Genomic DNA, 20,054 nt, shown 5'->3' with positions numbered 1-20,054 from the left:
ATATAATAAGGGGAAAAAAAAAAGATACATTGGTTGTTTCAAATGAAAAATCAATTTGCAAAATGACTCACCATATGATTAGATAATTCACTCATTGCTCAAACATTACATGTCAATGCAAGTTAATACGTTTAGTTCATGTAAACTTGTATATATTAGGCTCGTATAATGCACGTCTCTTTGTATCAATTTTCAAAGTGTATCATCAAAGATGTGTATTATCATGTCATTTTTCTAAAAAAAATCAGGAGTTCAATATTTTCAAAAGAGGTGGTTGAACTTTTTTCTTTAACAAGCAACACACATGTTATGTCTCACTGTGTTGTTACAATCATCAATTATGGCTAGTATCTTTCAAGCAAATACCCATCTACTTAAATGTGTGATGCATTGATCATATGGAATAGTCATATAACTCATATTCCCCTCCTTGTTCTCCTATTGGAGCTATTGTATGATAAACTTCCTACTTTTGAGGCCAATTTTTAGTTGCACAAATTACTTTTGGAGCCTAAATAATTCAATGTGAAAGGTTAAATACAATATGCAAAGTAAATTACTTACTTCAAATTGTATCATAAAGAAGGATGATAATTCATACTCCAATCATGAAAAGTTTAAATGGCAACAAAGACAACAATGAATGCATATAATAACAAAGAGAAAGTTAAACATTTATATTACGTACAAAAATGTAATGAAGTAGAGACGATGGAGTCCATGGCAACAAATTGAAGGGTTGTTTTGATCTTGCAACTCTTATGATCATTTTTATAGAGCCATATGGATCCATGATTTAACTTGGTAGCAACCTACATCGCCTTTAAATACCTTTGTACACGAGTTAATAATTCTTGTTACATGATTAATTCTATACTTTAAGCATACTTTAATGTTAAAGGCCAGTTCTATCTTTTATTCACTTATTTTAGGAAAAATTAGTTCTAAGAAGTTATGAAAGCGATTAATAAGGGCTATCTAAGCTCAATTAACAAATACACGAAATTACTAAACTCAATTCTGATACTACCTCCATTTTTTATTAATTGACACGTTTTGATTTTAGCACTATTCACACACTTACCTTTGACCATGTTTTGTGATTTATATGTAAAGAAAAATATAGTCATGTGGGGTTTGTTAGATTCGTCATAATCTATATTTTTTATGCATTGACAAACGTGACTAAAGAAACATATCATTTAAAAAGAAACGGAGGAAATAGGTTTTAATAAGGGCAATCCAAGCTCAATTTACAACTAACTTAACTAACACTCACTGTTTTTGAGTTGCATGATTGCATCACTTTAAAAATTGCGGAATTAGGTCTCTTCACTTTACCTTATTTTCGCTGAAATGAAATTATTTTTACTAAAGTGAAATTATTTTTGCTAAACTTAAATTATATTTACTAAACTAAAATAAATTTTACTGAACTGAAATTATTTTTACTGATTTTACTTCTTTAAAGATACTGAACTCATTTTTAATGAACTGAACATATTTTTACTGAGCTGAATTTATTTTTGCCGAACTGAAATTATTTTACTTTTACTTAATGTTATTGTTTTAAGGTGAAGTGAACAGAGCCTATAGGCAATTTTAGGAGATGAGATAGATAGAGAAAAGGAAAATACTGGACTCATGTGATAAGAGAGCAATATTTGTAAATAAAGAGAAAAGTGCTACATCTAAATTAGGTTACGTTCAAGTCAATAATTTGCAGGTTACAATCAGGTCAGGTCATTTCCAAGTCAGGTTATATTCGGGTTCAACTAACTATCATTTAGAAAGATAATTATCTCCTTTGACCATAAAACAAATATATACTATATTTAACTCTTAAATTTGAGGATGATGCTCCTTTATTTTGCTGGCCTGGACCGACTTAGTCTCCCAAGATAAAATGCTTTGATCAACAATAAAAATGTGGTCTAAATTGCATTTAAGGTGATTTGAAATCGGGTCAGGAACAAATTGGGTTGAATTTAGGTTGGGTCAATAACAAGTCGTGTTAATTTCGAGTCGGGTTAGTAACAAGTCGGGTTGAATATTTGGGTTGGGTAAGTAATAGGTATGGTAAAATTCGAGTCGGGTCAATAATTAGTCGGGTTAAATTTGAGTAAGGTCAATAACAAGTGGAATTGATTTCGGGTCGGGTTTGTAACAGGTTGGGTAAAATTCGGGTCGGGTTAGGAACGGGTCAGGTTGAATTCAGGTCAGGTTAGTAACAAGTCAGGTTAAATTTGAGTTTTGACGGGTTAAAACGGGTTTGGGTCAATTTCGGTTCAAGTCGGGTTTGATGCAAGTTGTAAACCGGTAAATTGGCCGTTTAAAAGCGAATTGAATGGTTCCACACACCCAATTGGACTCCCGAAGGATATTAGGAACCATGGTAAACATTTCGGCAATTTTTATTTTCGGGTAAAAAAAAGTCAAAAAATTTCAAAATTAAAGGCTAATATCCACGCTTTTTGAGAAATTTTGGAGGTTTCGAGGCCCGGTGTAAAAAATCTTGAAATTCTATGGGATACAACTCGGGGTCATATGATGTCGTTTGGAACCATCTATAATCATTATTTGTTGTCATAAATGTTCGTGGTAGGCTTGAATTAATGAAATCGGTGCAAGTTGTAAACCAGTAAATTGGTCGTTTAAAGGCAAATTGGATGTTTCCCCCCCACCCAATTGGACTCCCGCAGGGTATTGGACCATGGTAAACATTTCGGCAATTTTTATTTCTGAGCGAAAAAAATCAAAAAATTTCAAAATTGATGGCTAATATCCACGCTTTTTGAGAAATTTTGGAAGTTCCGGGGCTCAGTGTCGAAAAGACGTGAGATTTTAGGGATACATATCGGGGTCATATAATGCCGTTTGGAGCCATATATTATCATTATATGTTGTCATAAATGTTCATGGTAAGCTTGAATTAATGAAATCGGTGCAAGTTGTAAATCGTTAAATTGGCCGATTAAAGGAAAATTGTATGGTTCCACCCACCCAATTGGACTCCCAGGGGATATTAGGGACCATGGTAAACATTTCAGCAATTTTTATTTCCAGGCGACAAAAAAAGTCAAAAAATTTCAAAATTGAAGGCTAATATCCACGTTTTTTGAGAAATTTTGGAAGTTTCGGGGTCCGGTGTTGAAAAGGCGTGACATTTTAGGGGATACATATCGGGGTCATATAATGCCGTTTGGAACCATATATGATCATTATATGTTGTCATAAATGTTCATGGTAGACTTGAATTAATGAAATCGGTGCAAGTTGTAAATCGGTAAATTGGCCGTTTAAAGGCAAATTGGATAGTTCCACCCACCCAATTGGACTCATAGAGGGTATTAGGGACCATGGTAAACATTTTGGCTATTTTTATTTCCAGGCAAAAAAAAAGACAAAAAATTCCAAAATTAAAATCCACGCTTTTTGAGAAATTTGGGATGTTTCGAGGCCTGGTGTCGAAAAGTTTTGAGATTTTAAGGGATACATCTCGGAGTCATAAAATTTCGTTTGGAACCATATATGATCATTATATGTTGTCATAAATGTTCGTAGTAGGTTTGAGTTAATTAAATCGGTGCAAGTTGTAAATCGGTAAATTGGCCGTTTAAAGGCAATTAGGATGGTTCCACTCACCCAATTGGTCTCCCATAGGGTATTAAGGACCTTGGTAAACATTTCGGTAATTTTTTTTTCCGAGCGAAAAAAGTAAAAAAAAATCCAAAATTGAAGGCTAATATCCATGTTTTTTGAGAAATTTTGAAAGTTTCGGGGCCCGGTGTCAAAAAGTCTTGAAATTCTATGGGATACATCTCAGGGTCATATAATGCCGTTTGGAACCATATATGATCATTATATGTTGTCATAAATGTTTGTGGCAAGCTTGAGTTAATGAAATCAGCGCAAGTTGTAAACCGGTAAATTGGTCGTTTAAAGGAAAATTGGATGGTTCCACTCACCCAATTGAACTCCCGGAGGGTATTAGAGACCATGGTAAACATTTTGACAATTTTTATTTACAGGCGAAAAAAGTCAAAAAATTCAAAAATTGAAGGCTTTTCCACGTTTTTTGAGAATTTTTGGAGTTTTCGAGCCCAGTATCGAAAAGTCTTGAAATTTTAGGGAACACATATCGGGGTCATATAATGTCGTTTGGAACCATATATGATCATTATTTGTGGTCATAACTGTTCATAGTAGGGTTGAATTAATGAAATCGGTGTAAGTTGTCAACCGGTAAATTGGTTGTTTAAAGGCAAATTGGATGGTTCCACCCATCCAATTGGACTCCCGGAGGGTATTTGGGACCATGGTAAACGTTTCGGCAATTTTTATATCTGGGCCAAAAAAGTCAAAAAATCTAAAATTGAAGGTTAATATCCATGCTTTTTGAGAAATTTCAAATGTTTCGGGGCTCGGTGTCGAAATGCATTGAGATTTTAGGGGATACGTCTCGGGGTCATATAATGTTGTTTGGATCCATATGTGATCATTATATGTTGTCATAAATGTTTGTGGTAAGTTTGAGTTAATGAAATCGGTGCAAGTTTTAAACCGGTAAATTGGTCGTTTAAATGCAAATTGGATGGTTCCACCCAGCCAATTAGACTTCCGGAGGGTATTAGGGACCATGGTAAACATTTTGGCAATTTTTATTTGCGGGTGAAAAAAAAGTCAAAAATTTCCAAAATTGAAAGTTAATATCCACGCTTTTTGATAAAATTTGGAGGTTTCAGATTTAATATTATATTTTCATTTGTTTTTCCATTTTAAGCTCCTTATATATATCCCTAAGGACTATATGTATACTTCATAGCATTTTCCTAACAATTAAATGAATATAGGCCTCGTTCATTTCACCTTAATTTTGTTGAACTGAAATTCTTTTTACTGAATTTATTTAATTGATTCTCCATTGTATATATTCTGTAAAGTTAATGATTTTTACTGAACTAAAATTATTTATTTTAAACTAAAATTATTTCCGTTGAACTAAAATTAATTTTTCAATATATATTTTAAAGTGAAGTGAACAGAGCCATAGACTGCATTTTAGTTTTAAATGAAGGAAGTATGATAAGACTCATGAGTATTGCCAAACAACAACAAAAACTTATTATGGGCTTAACTTCAATGATAAACACCTACAAAGATGGGCTTCAACTCTAACCCACAACATCTCCCAAACATCAACAACACTAGAAAACTCTCACACTACCACATCCACTCAAAACCCAACATTTCTCTCTCAATCTCTCTTCACAAACAAGCTCTTCACAATTCACAACAATGGTGCTCACCCTATCCAACCAATTCCTAGCCAAAATCCCATCAACCCCAAAAACCTTAACTCTCCCCAAATTCTCAAAAACTTCATCTTCAACCCTTCGTCCTCAATGGAGCTGCCGTAAAACAGACATTCACCCAGAATTCCACGAAGATGCTAAGGTCTACTGCAATGGTGAACTTGTTATGACTACTGGTGGCACCCAGAAAGAGTACACTGTTGAAGTTTGGTCGGGAAACCACCCTTTTTACCTCGGAAATCGGTCTGCTCTTCTTATTGATGCTGATCAAGTTGAGAAGTTTAAGAAGAAGTATGGTGAATTGACTCAGATTATGACCATTCCTGTTCTTAAGGGTGAGATTATTCTTCCTCCTAAAAAGAAGAGTAAGGCCAAGAAGAAGTAAGAGATAAGATTTCTGGGTATTGTTTGTTGATTTTGTTTTAGGTTTAATTTGTGTTTTTTTTTTGTATAATTTGTTTTCGTTTTATGGATATATTTGGGTGTTATTGTTGGTGAATTATGTGGAATTTATGTGTATTTTGGTTTTAATTTGATGAAGTAAAATGAATATGTTTTTAAAGGGTAATTTTTGTGTACAATTGATGTTAATTTGGGTTTTAATGTGTTTGTTGATAATCCTAATTGATGCTTTAAAATTGTTCATTTAGTTGCGACTTATTGCAATGTAATGCTAGTATTATGTGTTTAATTGAATTGTGTTGGTTTACTATTTTGAACTTTACAAGAAATGTAAGCCAAAATGTTTGAATTTCAATGGACTATGTTGTCTATGTTTTTACTTCACTTGTATTGCTATTTGATTGACAAAAAGAGTAGGAAAATTGTTTTGGCTGTTAGTGGTAATACTGCAGTTGAATTGAGCACCAAACATTCGAGATGATTATAGCTTCTGAAGTGCTATTTCTAAACAAGATTTTGAAAATTTTGAGTCTTGAGGCACATATACAGTGACGAGTTAGAAACATGGAAATATCCGGGCTATAATCGTTTCTGTTGTGTATATTAACTTGTGAGTTGTGGGGATTTGTAAATACGAGTTATTGATTTGGTACCACTTCACCATGTCAAATACCTACGGAGTGATTCAAAATTATCAAGTTGATTGCATAATTTATGGAGAATATTGGGATCGATTGAACCATTGAGCCATTGAGGAGTGTTTATATGTACTTTGTGTAACCAGGCTAAATTAGATGAGGCTATAGGATCGGTGAATGTTGGGATTGATTGAGCTATTGAGGAGTGTTTTCATGTACTTTGTGTAACCTGGCTACAGTTAGATGAGGCTATAGAACGGTGAATGTGGTTGGGATCGATTGAGCCATTGAGGAGTGTTTTCATGTACTTTGTGTAACCTGGCTACAATTAGACCAGGCTATAGAATCAAGGAAAATATTAATCATTCACAATAAGACCGTTGGTTGGACAGTAGGACTGAACTGGTGTTTGGTTTTACTCTTCACTGCTCTTCACTGGTATTTAGTACATGATTTCGAGACCAAGCAATTAGAGAGGGCTAATGATTTGAGGTTATACTAATTATCTGCAGTGAGTTTGATAGATTGGCTAGACACCAGGAAGACGGGAATGTGAATGTTTGGTTTTACTCTTCACTTCAGAATTGGGTGTTGGCATTTGTTAATATTGGGAAGTTGGGAACCCATCAAATCATTTTGAGACCAAGTTATCATTTGTTCTGCTTCTGATTGCTTTTGTTGTTCACCTTCACTGGCTAAACATACACATGTTCACCCACACATAAACGTCCTTTGTTGCACTCATTGAAACTACACACGCACATATTCACATATTGATGCTTTCACTGTTCTCTTATTACAATTGCAATGAGCTTCAGACTTTTGATCTCCTTTCCTCCTGTCTGCCTTACAGTAAAGTTTTTTATTACACTTGATTCTATAATATACACTTCTACTGCCATATTGCTGCTGCTGTTCTGATTACATCTTTACCCATTTCCCCCCATTCTCTTTTCAAGTACTTTTTAAAAAAATCTTCTTGATACTACCCTGACCCTCTTTAGGCTAGAATAATTGGTATTAAGGCTCTGCCAGTGGTTGATATAGATGGTGTGAAGAATCCTGAAGATACTAGAAGATGAGAAAACTTATTTTGAATGATATAGGACCTAGCTGGTAGCCTGATATTCTGGTAGCATATGCAATGATAAATAATATTGAGAGGTACCATTACATAGATGGTTTTTCTTGGGGTTGCACGCATCAACCAAAAGTGAAGGTATATTCTATTCACAACTACTTAGGCAACTAACAGGGATGAAATGTTTTATATCCTCTTAATAAGTAATTTGTAGTAAGACTTGAATTTGGGGCATTATCGATAAGTTGCCCCTTGTATGCAATACTCGACCCCAATTATGCTGTATTGCTGTCTATCAGTAAATAGAAGCTGGAGCTAGCAGTAGCTGTGGCCTGTGGGAGTGAGAGATTTCTGTACAGATGGGGAACTTGTTTTATGTGGTGACTTCGTACTCCGTACTGCCTTTTGCAAACTTAGTACTCCATACAGATTTTTGCGAGATAATTGGGTTAAATTGGTTTAAGTTAATTCCTGCACTTTAGCATATGAGATCAGCTAAATTTGTTTGTGGTGAGGGACAGTGGCCTGGACTGCTGGACTGTCAAGACGGGTTTGTACAAAAGGTAGGCCTATACTGTGTCAGCCCAATAATATGGGTTTAATCATGGGCTGAACTATTAAGCCCAATGAGTTACAGATACAGTACTCCGTTTTGATAAGGACTACCTAAGTGTTTAGATAAAGTTCAATTAAGATAAGTTCATACATGTAAGAATCAGGTGAATGACACACGCCCTAAAGACCGAGTTAATAAACATGGAAATTTGGCACATTATTTTTCAGAATAGTGGGTGGATTTATTTAATTTAATACTTGAAACAAGCTTCTTGACATACAATTAAAGATAGAGAGTAGAGATAATGATCCAAAAAACCATAATCAATCTACTCCTTTTGCTGATGACTGATGTATATGTTTTTTTTTTTTTTTTTTTTTTTCATTTAACTGTCATCAAACTCTCTTAATTTCTTCCCTATAAAAAATAAAATAAAACTATTTATATTTGTATACTTTTATTAACTTTTATGTTATGGAATATGGAAGTTGGTTACAATTATTTTGAAACTGATGAATTTTAATAACTCCATCAAAAGGTTATCAATTTTTCTGAGGACATGACCTTTTTAACTTTCTGTTATCTTTCTTTGGAGATAATTTACTTTATGCATTCTTGAAAATTAATGTAAATTACTGTTGAAAAAGTAGGTAAACAAAATCCCTTAATTAGCACAGAAGAGTCAATAGAGCCGGAAAGAAGGCATTATCTTAGATAATTAAAATGTGGGTAATGAGACTAATGACATCTTGTCAAATCTAATTTCTTTCAAAAGCTACGTTGTTTGCCACACTTTTGTCTCCTTAAGCGGACACAATATGCCTCTTGAACAAAATTTGTTGGGCAATCATGGAGTTTTATACGATTAATTATGATGCTAATCATTAATTAATGGTGTGTGAAATTTTTTTCTAACTTTGCTGCAAAGTTTAGCTTTGTGATTTTTACTTAGAGGAGTGTCACAATCTGAAATTACACTGATGAAACTCTGAAAACGATAGCAAAGCTATCACTTCCTTGCAAAATAAGAGTAATGATTTAAGCACCCTCGAAAAAGAGTATTGTTTTCAATGTTATACTGTCCGTCTCCTCTTAAATGGGAGGAGAGTACGGTTGTATATATTGGGAACGGTTAAATTGTCATTTTTAAAGCTCAAATATAACTCGACACACCAGGTTTATGCATTAGAGGGCTATAACACTTTTTAATAGAGGTGAGGAAATTCCTACCCAAAAGTACACTTAATTAGTTAGATTGGAACCCTAAACCTCCCGGATATAAGGTAAGAACTTTATCTAGTGAGTCAACTACATATTACTCGTATTCAAGAGAGGCACTTTCGAAAAAAGTCGAAACTAGCTAGTAACTAGCTAGGCTTCTTAGCTGAATTTAGTAATAATGCCCAAAATTCCATCTTCTTTCTACATATACACTTAGAATTAGTAGGTGAGAAATTAGCAAGGATAAGATTATCACATAAACTTTAGGTGTTTTTATGAATATCGCGCAATAATATGTGGGAAGCGAATCTAACACTTGAAAGTGAGGCAGCTAAGTGGAAGGAGAAAAACGAACAAATGGTATCTTTCATTCAAGTGCTTCTATCAATTTATTGAGGGAATAAATCAAAGGAACACTTTTTTCTAATTATTGATGGTGAAATGCAACTAAAAACAGCGTGAAAAGAAGAAAAAATAAATTGATCTAAATTTTTTTAAGCTTTCCCATTATCAATTTTCCTTAACATGTAAGGATAGCATATACTATATGTTGGTTATTTAAATTATAAAATTGCTACTAATTTTCACTCAATTGATTACTCCGTATATCATAATGTTTGATGCTCTTATCAAACAATGATAGTCACATGGAGGATAAAATAATTTGAAAAAATTAATTATATTTAAAAGTAAAAGATTTTGAAATAATTCAAATACAAGAATAATACTTTTTCAAATTTGTATACATTTCGAGTCATGTCTTGTCAGCTTAATTTTATTTTAAATCAATTTTTATTAACAAAAAATTAATTTTAATTAGCAAATTCCATTCATGATTGCTAAATATAGTAGAGTGATGATGCATTTCATTCAGCTGATTACATATATGAACTTAATTAAATTTATCAAAATTTATTAAACATTATATGAATTTGTTTTAGTTATTGATTGAATTTGGATTAATTTTAATAGAACTTATTTTTCCTGCATTTATCTTGTTAGAATGTATTTTTCCTACAATAAAGTGAAAAACAAGTTAATAAACTAATAGTGCGATTGTATAACACACACAAAAACAATAGTATAGTGATAAACATTGGTTTTAACTATCATTAAAAGACAATTTCATCAGACAACATAAATTTAAATTGGTAACAATCATTAAGTAATTAAGCTCACTAACAATCATTTGAAGAGATTAGGGCATAATTAATCAAATGTCAAATTAACAATATGATGTGTACTTGTATAGTTGTATGAATGAGCCCACATTATATGAGATGGCAAAATTGCAAAAGACCATACAAGATCCTCAAATCTGGGTTGGGTCTAGCATATTATTCAATGCATATCATCTTAGAAATTCAATAATTTCACCTTTTTTTTCTATAACTGTCAAAAACGGATTAAAATTCACATGAATCTTAGCAACAAATGAAAAGGACTTTTTAGAAACCCTTTAATTTTTAGAGGTTTTAAGGGTTTACACGTTAACCTTTCTTTTGCAACTATTCAACTGATTGCATGAGTAATTATTAAAACCCCAACTATACGATTGGCAATTTGGTTGACCCTTTGTTGCACCAAGTCATGTCATATTCATTTTTTGGTTGTGATTTTATTTTTTTCCCCCTTTTTTTTTACTTATTATGGGTCGGTTAGTGCTTTTGGAGCTTAAGTTATCTATCAATATTTGGGGAGGATTAAGATGGACAAGCGTTTCTACATTGAAATTCGAAATTAAAGAGAATGGTGAAAGCGTTTGTTGTCATCAATACCAAAAAGGTTAACAAACAATATTAACAACGTAACACATAAATGTATATGATTCACTAACAATGTGTGAGTTTATCCCACGAACATATGAGATAACAAATTTAGGTTAGGTTAATAGCCTATGAGCTCCCTAACCGGGAAGATATAGACCATGCTTTGAAAATTAGCGCAAACAAAAATTCCTAATCTAAAATAAGTTTGAAGGAGCCATACTTGATTTATAGGGGGGGCCATTTCAAGGTATATCCTCATGAGAATAGCTGAATAGAGGATTAAAGTATTAATAACTAGTAAGAAATCATTTAAAATTCTAAATTGTCCATTTTTTTTTATTACTTTACCTTATGCATGAGTGTTGACATTTATAATTTCGACGTTAAAGAAAATGAGATCATTAGAGTAGTATGTAGGACCTGTTCTCTTCAGTTTATATTTAGTTTAGTTTCTAGTTTCCTATTCTCATAAAATATTTAGCTCAATTCAGTTCATTTTAATTCAGCTCAGTTCAGAAAATCAGAACAAACCCTTAGTACAAATTAAAGACGTACTCTTCTCTTTAAACACCTTATTTTTGTTCATGTTAGATATGGATCACATGTTCAAGTAATATAACTTCAATACAAATAGGTTAAGTTCATATATATGAATTCAATAATATAGAAAAGAATAGTTCACTTTAATAAAATTTAGCTGAGTAGAACACACCTCAAATAAATCGTGTGAACAAGCACATAATAATTGTATCTAAGTCAATGTACATATATGTGATTTTGCTAGACTTCAGACAATAATCCAAACAATATAATTCTTCGGGTCTTTGTTTAGTTTCCAAAGGCCTTAATTAATGCAACAAAGAGATGAAGAATTGAGTTGTTATAAGTCCTTATAACAAGCTAGTGTACAGTAAAAGTCAATATGGTTAGATTAATCTAGCTTCCCTTGAAATTACAAGTATTACGCCATATGTTCAAGATGAATAATTAAGGATAAAAATAAATTGACAACATAATTAATGTTTTGGAAATTTAGAACGCTAAACTAATTTTGACCCGAATATCAGTCAACTTTAATTGAAAAAATCACGCCGAAAAGATGTCCTTAATGCTTTAAGAATTGAGGTAGAAGTTACCATTAATATTTAATTCATACGAGTACCAACTTTCAAATTTATTATTATGATGCTTCATTCAATTAAACAATGACACTACCAAGTGCTAGGTAGCAAGAACAAATATAATATGTTGCTTTAAATTATTAGTAACTAGTCTACTGAAAATATGTATAATCCTAGCTTGTAATCAAAGTTTATCATAAGCTACACCCAAAAAAATCTCTACCTTATAATAATCAATTATTATACCAGCAATTTTCACATGCCAAACGAGCTAATAATATAAATTTTTAGCTCACATAAACATATATTTTTATGTATTACGTAGTATTAATAGTTCGTAATTAAGTATAGAAGTATTCTATCACTTAAGAAGAAGATACAAATTATCTTCCAATAATCCGTAAACTTATGATACACGCTCTAGGTATAATAGTCAATAGTCACTAACTCATCACTATGCCTTTTGTTAATATTGTTAACTTTATATTACGAGTGATGGAAAACAATTTTAAATGCATCTTATTTATATCAATTAGTAGTGTAATTGCAGCTTGGACGACAGCATGCATGTTACTATTGACATAAGCATGATTTAATTAGCAAAATTAAGCTAAACAAATAGAAACATCAAAGGTTAGGTTAACTGTTAAAGACTTAGCTATAAAACTAACAAATTAAAGCCCTAAATTAAGTCAATTGAGTCAAGTCTTAAAGAAAGTGACTAAAACGAAATGAAGTAATGTTTAGGAAAGATAGAATAGACAACAAGTCCATCATCAATCATATTAAATACACTCCACCGCCGACCATTTTGCTTCTTTTTCCTTTTTTCATACAGTATTGTTTTCGTCCCCTTCACTTTTTTTTACTAGTCAAAGTAGTGTGTAGTGGGAACTTATCAATTATCATAACCTTAAAAAAAATTACTTTTTTTTTATTTTTATTTTTTTTACTACAACTTTACTCTGTTTTACAATAGTGTTACCATTTTACCTTTTTCACACTTGCAAATAGAGAACTTTAAGGTCTTGTTCCAATTTATTGAAAACAACAGAACTGAATTAATGTGATTGGGGCTGAGTTGAACTGAATATAGCTGAAATGAATTGTTTATGAGAGAAGGAGATTGAGAATTGAACTGAGCTGAACTAAACTGATTAAAGCCGAACTAAACTGAACTGAACTGAATTGAAATTAAGCTAAATAGAACATGCCCTAAATCACAAATAATAGAGCATGTCAAAATGTAAAATGTTGATATTATTATTATACGAAGGTAATAATTATACGAAGTATTAATCGCCCTCCGCATGACCAGCATGATGGAACAACATAAAGCCTATGATACTCTAAGTACAGTAGTTCAATTTCTGCAATTCTAAGTTACATTCTCTTCATTCATGTTAACTCCCTTTAATTATTTACTGCTTTTTTTGTACGAACCTATCATACTCTTTTACTATTATGTTTCATGATCTTCTAGAAACAAGTACTTATTGCTTTAACGGAATGGGTGAAAAATATCAGGAGTACGTGAGTAGTGAAATTAAAAGGAGACAGACTATTGATTGAGTTTGAGTATACTACGTACGTGCTATTGTGCTACAAGAGTATGTATAACGTTAGAAGTTCACTAACGGCCAATTTAATCTTCGCCTAAAGCCGTGTTCTTTTAGATTTATTTTCAATTTACTTTAATACAAGTTTTTTGGTTCAGCTTAGAAGAATAGGGCTTTATGTTCTGTTTATTAGCTTAATTTCAATTTAATTCTATTCAATTTAGTTCTATTCAGTTCAGCTCCAATCAGTTTAATTAAGTTCCCAATTTCTTTCTAGCTCTCATAAACAATTCATTTTAGCTCTATTCAGTTCTGTTTAGCCAATCAGTTCAATTCAGTTCAGTTATTTTCAATAAATCGAAACAGGCTCTTACTCTCTTTGATTTTTGATTCAGGTACTCATAAACCTATAAGATTCATATTAGGCTTTCTTAATCTCTTAAATTACTTTTTTGCTTGAAGTAGTCTTGTAGACATGTATCACTCTTGTTATAAAAAATTCTCCAAAATTCGTAAAAGAATCTCAAAAATCTACGTTATTTTACCCATTTTATCCATATAGACATTAAAAATTATAGGAAACCCCCCCCCCCCAACAATAAGGTCAATAACCCCATTAATAGGTGGGGTACAATTATGTCCTTATCCTTCTTCAAAATATAGCCCCTTATAAATACATGTATGTTGCGCGTAATTAATCGGGACATAACATATTTCTTATTCATTAGAAATTACTAGATCGACCATGTCAAATTTGATTACGTGAATTATAACTTCTCTAATCACAAACTCTCCAATCAAATTATGTTTTCTTAACATAAAAAAAGTCCTACACATGCATGAACAAGCATAATGGTAAGCAACATCAAAAATATCAAAACTCCACAATTCATATGAATATGATATAAATTGGTGGGGTGGCCGTGGGCGTGGTACGACGGTAGAAATAGAAGTCCCACTCTGCCACTAAAATTGCTAAATGGAACTAATGGAAGGCATAATGATGTTTAAACCATGATTGACTCAATAATTACTCCTGGATTGCTGTTTAAAAGGCTAATTAATTAATATTCATACATTCTCTAATCAAAATTTAGCCAATATATGTAGGTTAAGCTAGGGTATGTAGGACCTTTAAGATAAAAACCCTACTACCACATTCTTACCTTTTCATGTGTAGGGACCCAAGAGGTTTTGGGTATATCTCTCATGTTAAAGCTAAGTTAATTAGGCTTTTGCAAATATTTAATTTTCTCCAAATATATCTATATATTTGCTTTAATTTGGTTATTCACCTAAAGCTTAAAAGTCTACAATGAGTACAATTAAAAGTTGATCTCAAAAGAATAAATGGGATTAAATTAATTTATAGTGTATTGCAACTTAACAAGAATATGGGTGCTAATTGGTAAATGTATTGAAATTTTTTGAGGATTTTGCTTTAGTCTAATAATCATAATTATTACTTTAAGATTTGGGTTCTATAGGGATGGAAGACTAGGTGAAAAGTTTTTAAAAGTTTGATTTGAGTAGATTTGGGGGATTAGTGATGAAAGTTTCTTGAACCAAATCACTAACTAGTCAAATAAATTTTTCATCTTTTTTCTTAAAACCACGGAAGGTTGTTATATGATACACCCGGATGTATATAACAAATTCTATTTAAATCGTAGATTGTTAAATGCATGATCGACAGTGATTAACATCAAGGCGAAGAGTCAATGACTTATTGCTCTAGAGAGAAGCTAATAGAGTTACACACCCGTAAGCTAATCCATATCATGGGGCAACTTCAAATTGAAACTTGGACACGTGAGGTGTTGGTAAATATTATAAACTTTTTATAATTGAGGACTTAAATGGGGGTGACATGGCTAAGAATGATGTCCAATATCAATTACTACATTTACTAGTAATAGTAGTAGCTTTATGTTTTTAGTTTTCTTTTAATATTTCTTTGCATGTACCATTGTACCAAAGGAATAGTCATTTATACAACTATGCTTATGATTTAACATCTTTAAATCAAGGGTGCTCCTTCTTAATAGCTACTAGAAAAATTCAACTATAATTTTTGCTTTGTTTGTTGAATTAGGTTATATTATTTCCTATGTTGGTAGCAAAGTCTTTTTGTTTCGTAAGCATGCTAAGCAATATCGAGCTTCAAATCATAAAACTCACAATTTGTCTTGCTTTTTATTTACGAATTATCGACTAAGGGCCTGTTCTCATACGTTGAAATTCAGTTCAGTTCAGCTCAGCTCAATTCAGTTCAGTTCAGCTTCTAATTTCCTTCTCTTATAATATATTCAGTTCAGTCCAGCTTCTAATTTCCTTCTCTTATAAAATATTCATTTTAATTCAGTTCAGTTTAATTCAATCAATGAGAACAAACCCTAACATATAAATTTGTTGGATCATAATAGGCTTTGTTAACCATTAAAATCTAACTCATCATTAATATTTCTAACTTCTTATTCATACTCCAACAAATTGGCAAATTACATAAAGATAAATAAAGAATATATTTACAACATTTCACGGTCCAAAATTTTGGATCAACTACCTAAAAGAAGATAAAAAGGTAGGGGGCACAAAAAAGGTGAAGAAGAAAACCGTGAAAGATTCACACAAAGTGACAAAAGGAACAAATCTATCTTTTCCCCTTATCCTTTAATTTGGTTTTTACTTTTCCACGTATTAATTTCAAAAATTAAATATTTTTTAAAATTTTGGGAAAAAAAAAGCACACGGCTGATCGCGTGTTTGACGGGGCCAATGACGCAGTAAAATTTTAACCCCACATAGTAAAAGTTTGGATTTTGGGGCCTTCTTTTTCGGTTTTACTTTTACCCCGTCAAATGGGAATTAACTGCTTTATACTTGTCATCGACTCAAATAGTAAATTCCCCAACTAATAACTCAAATAAACTCATTTTAACCTAGAGTTTGAAATTGACTTGATCTATTTATATTTATTTTTTAAATTTCATTTTAGCTGTATATTAGTTGGAATACTTTGATCGAGTCCAATTATAACAAAACTCATATTATGTGTAGGTATATTTACTAGTACTCAATAACGGTTTAAATTAATATGCATGAGTTTGTAGTTGTCAACTTGTCATTATCAAGTTTCAAGCCCTTATTTAAACTTGATTATTGAAAAGAGAGTCATGAGTTGTGATTATGATGAAATCATAAGGTGGTAAACTAAACTTGTGTTAGGAATTTCATAAACTAACTTTGTTTGTTGTCTACTTTTTTTTTTTTTTTAAATATAATTTTTGCTTAATTAGTAGTACTTTTGATCTTAAGCTTTGACATTACACAACTTCTTATATTCATCAAAATTACAAAATGACATCTTACTAATTTATCATCTTACAAAATAATTGAACTCTCCTCTTTCTAAACATACATATATGGGAGAATGTGGCGTGTTATCTTAGAACACACTTACACTTAATTATTATGTTCAACACGAAGGTTGATTATACATGTACACCCTTTATTAAGAATTAATTATTACAATAAAATGAATTATATTGTGAACGACTTTCTAATCAATTGAGAATATTGTACTAAGAATTTTGACATCTAAATTTGAACAAAACTAAAATGTTAAATTTAGGGCATGTTCTCATTGACTGAACTCAGCTGAATTGAACTGAACTGAACTGAACTGAACTGAACTGAACTGAACCGAGCTGAACTGAACTGAACTGAACTTAACTGAACTGAAATGAAATGAATATTAACTGAACTGAACTGAGCTGAGCTAAAATGAGCTGAACTGAACTAAACTGAATTTCAACGTAAGAGAACAGGCCCCTAGTAATGGTTTCTCATTACATTTGATACTTATATAGAACAATGTTTCAAAAAAAAATCAAACCTTAATGTAAAAATATAAATACCTAATTTACGAAACAACTTCTATAATGGGGCAAGTATTTCCAATTAGTAGTAGATAATTAGTTATGTCCGAATTAGTTAGGGCAGAGCAACAATGTCACGTGATGACCAAAAGAATAAAGAGTAGTAGCACGGGCGTTATTTGTACGTGTCAAACTCTGAATCTGTCATGGTAAAATGTAGAACAACAAGATTATTTGTTGGTTGGATTCTCAATTTAATTATTCCCTTTTTATTCATAACCAACCAATCCAATTGAATGTTTCTAATTATTTGACCGTGTAAATAATGTATCAATTTTTATCTAACTTTTTTGTACATTATATGTTTCAATCTTTGGTGTTTCGATACTTTTTTCTAGCTCATGTATTTTTCATGAGTATGGAAATAAATCTTCTTTAAAGTTCTTGGGTCATCTCTTACCATTGGCCTCTTATGGATCAATTATTTATGTATCTATGCAAACAGTAAAAAGATCTTGGTGAGGAAGCAAATTTATATCTTGTTTCCACAATTATTTCCATAAGCAAATAAAAAGTGTTCGGGGATATGAAACATGCTTTGAAAGTTATGAGTTAGCGGCCTTAGAAAATGGTTGAATTAATTCATTGTCCTTTCCGACAAAGGAAGAGAAAAAATCTTTAAAACAACTAACTGAACTAATTTATAAAATATAGAATGAGGCGCGATTTTGACAATAATTGGACGTGAAATAGTTTAAAATGTCTCCGAATTCGAAAACAATGGTGAAGAGAGATTGTCTAGAATATGGGAGCACTACAAGAAAAATGTCTTTTCGTAGCGATTATTTCGTAGCGATTGTACATTCGCTACAATATGCAAGTATGTTTGTGAAATAATTAAGGAAGTCGTATCATTTTACATTCGCCATGGTTTTCCCATATAAAATCGATACGGAAAACATAATAATACATATCCACTCTATTTTTACACATTTATATAATTTTGAGAAATCGCATCATTTACAATCGCCACTAAATCCTAAAAATCGATACGAAAAGCCTTTTCAACACTAGATATATAAATATTGTTTGACAAAGAATACATAAAATATGTCATAGCTTATTGGTGAAACATTTAATATAAGAGTTTGAGGTTGCATGTTTGAATCTTGTAAAGATCATTAGCGATTATAATCGCTACAATAATCACCACGATTGGATGTAGTTTTTCATATCGATTATTGAGGCCAACCCCAGCGATATTGAAAACCACTACTAAAGGCTAAGGCAACGAGGGATATTGTATCGAATGACCATTCGTTGGGATAGCTTTTGGTTGCAATTACAATCGATACTAAAGGTTAAAATAATCGCTACGAAAATGTTATTTTCTTGTAGTGGAGAAATCATTTTTCACATCAACAATAATAATGTTGTAGATTGTCCAAGATATCTTACATTGTCATTTTATCATGTTAGACAAAAAATTATAAATTTCACCTTTTACTACAAGGATGAGACTTTTGATCCCAAGAAAAGGAGTCATTTAAAGGTTTTCAAGGATGACAAATTTGTGAACCAACCCCCAATAATTGAAGCCAAGTCTTACAAACAAAAAATTGAAGCTAGATATTTACTCGATACTACTACTATGAACTAAGGTTCACTTAACATAGTTAAATAATCTTTTTCTTCTTGGATATTACTATTACAATTTCCATTGACATCATCGTTCAATCTTAGTATCATGGACCAAATCATAATAATGCATTTCAAATTAATAATAGTACTAAGTACACTGAATTTTGAATATAAACAAGATAAGCGTATATAGGGCCTAGCGGCCATTGAATTATACATACATGAACTAAAACTATGGACTTTATTTCATAATTATATAATCTATGTTACTTATTTCTAATCTTTTAGTTGCAAAATGTAACAAAAATAGAAGGAATGGGGCATTATGAAAAGTTTGTCCATTGGACAAAAATCTTATCGTCTTATTTAGAAGAAAGGGTTAATTAAGTTTTTAATCATTAAGGAAGGTTTATAGTAGCAATCAAATAGTGTTGTACTCGAGCTCAGTTTTGCCATTACAAGAAATTTTGTGTTATCTTTTCCTATGTGAGATAGATGTTGGATTTCCTCAAAAAAGAGATAGATGTTGGATTGAAGAGTATAAGAGTGGCAATAGTAACATTTGTAAAGTGTAAGACATTTTATTTCATTTTTCGGTTTGGTTTAGGATATATGTAATATACATGCTTTACATAAAATTTTTGATATGATTATTCTTAGTAATCGAAAGATTATTAACTGATATTTAATTATTAAAACAAAATCTATTGGTCTATATAAATTTTACAGACAACTGAATCTTTATAACTGCGTTTAACATAATCTTAGGGCCTGTTCATACGTTTATTTTCAGTTCAATTCAAATTAGTTCAGTACAGTTCAGCTCCTAATTTCCTTCTCTTATAAAATATTCAGTTCAATTCAGCTGAG

The 20,054-nt window shown here is 31.6% G+C and overlaps 1 protein-coding gene across 1 annotated transcript; it reads left to right on the top strand.

Annotated features, from left to right (window-relative positions):
• Nucleotides 1–5,182: 5,182 nt before the first annotated feature.
• Nucleotides 5,183–5,960, top strand: LOC110724792 (50S ribosomal protein L31, chloroplastic-like). Its single transcript, XM_021904256.1, has one exon. The coding sequence runs from the start codon at nucleotides 5,299–5,301 to the stop codon at nucleotides 5,698–5,700; it is 402 nt and encodes a 133-aa protein (XP_021759948.1). The 5' UTR covers nucleotides 5,183–5,298; the 3' UTR covers nucleotides 5,701–5,960.
• Nucleotides 5,961–20,054: the final 14,094 nt, after the last annotated feature.

Source organism: Chenopodium quinoa, unplaced genomic scaffold (assembly GCF_001683475.1).
Source record: "Chenopodium quinoa cultivar QQ74 unplaced genomic scaffold, ASM168347v1, whole genome shotgun sequence".
Taxonomy (NCBI): Eukaryota; Viridiplantae; Streptophyta; class Magnoliopsida; order Caryophyllales; family Amaranthaceae; genus Chenopodium; species Chenopodium quinoa.
The sequence above is the reverse complement of the archived record's forward strand: the minus strand, read 5'-3'. Positions and strand labels throughout refer to the sequence as shown.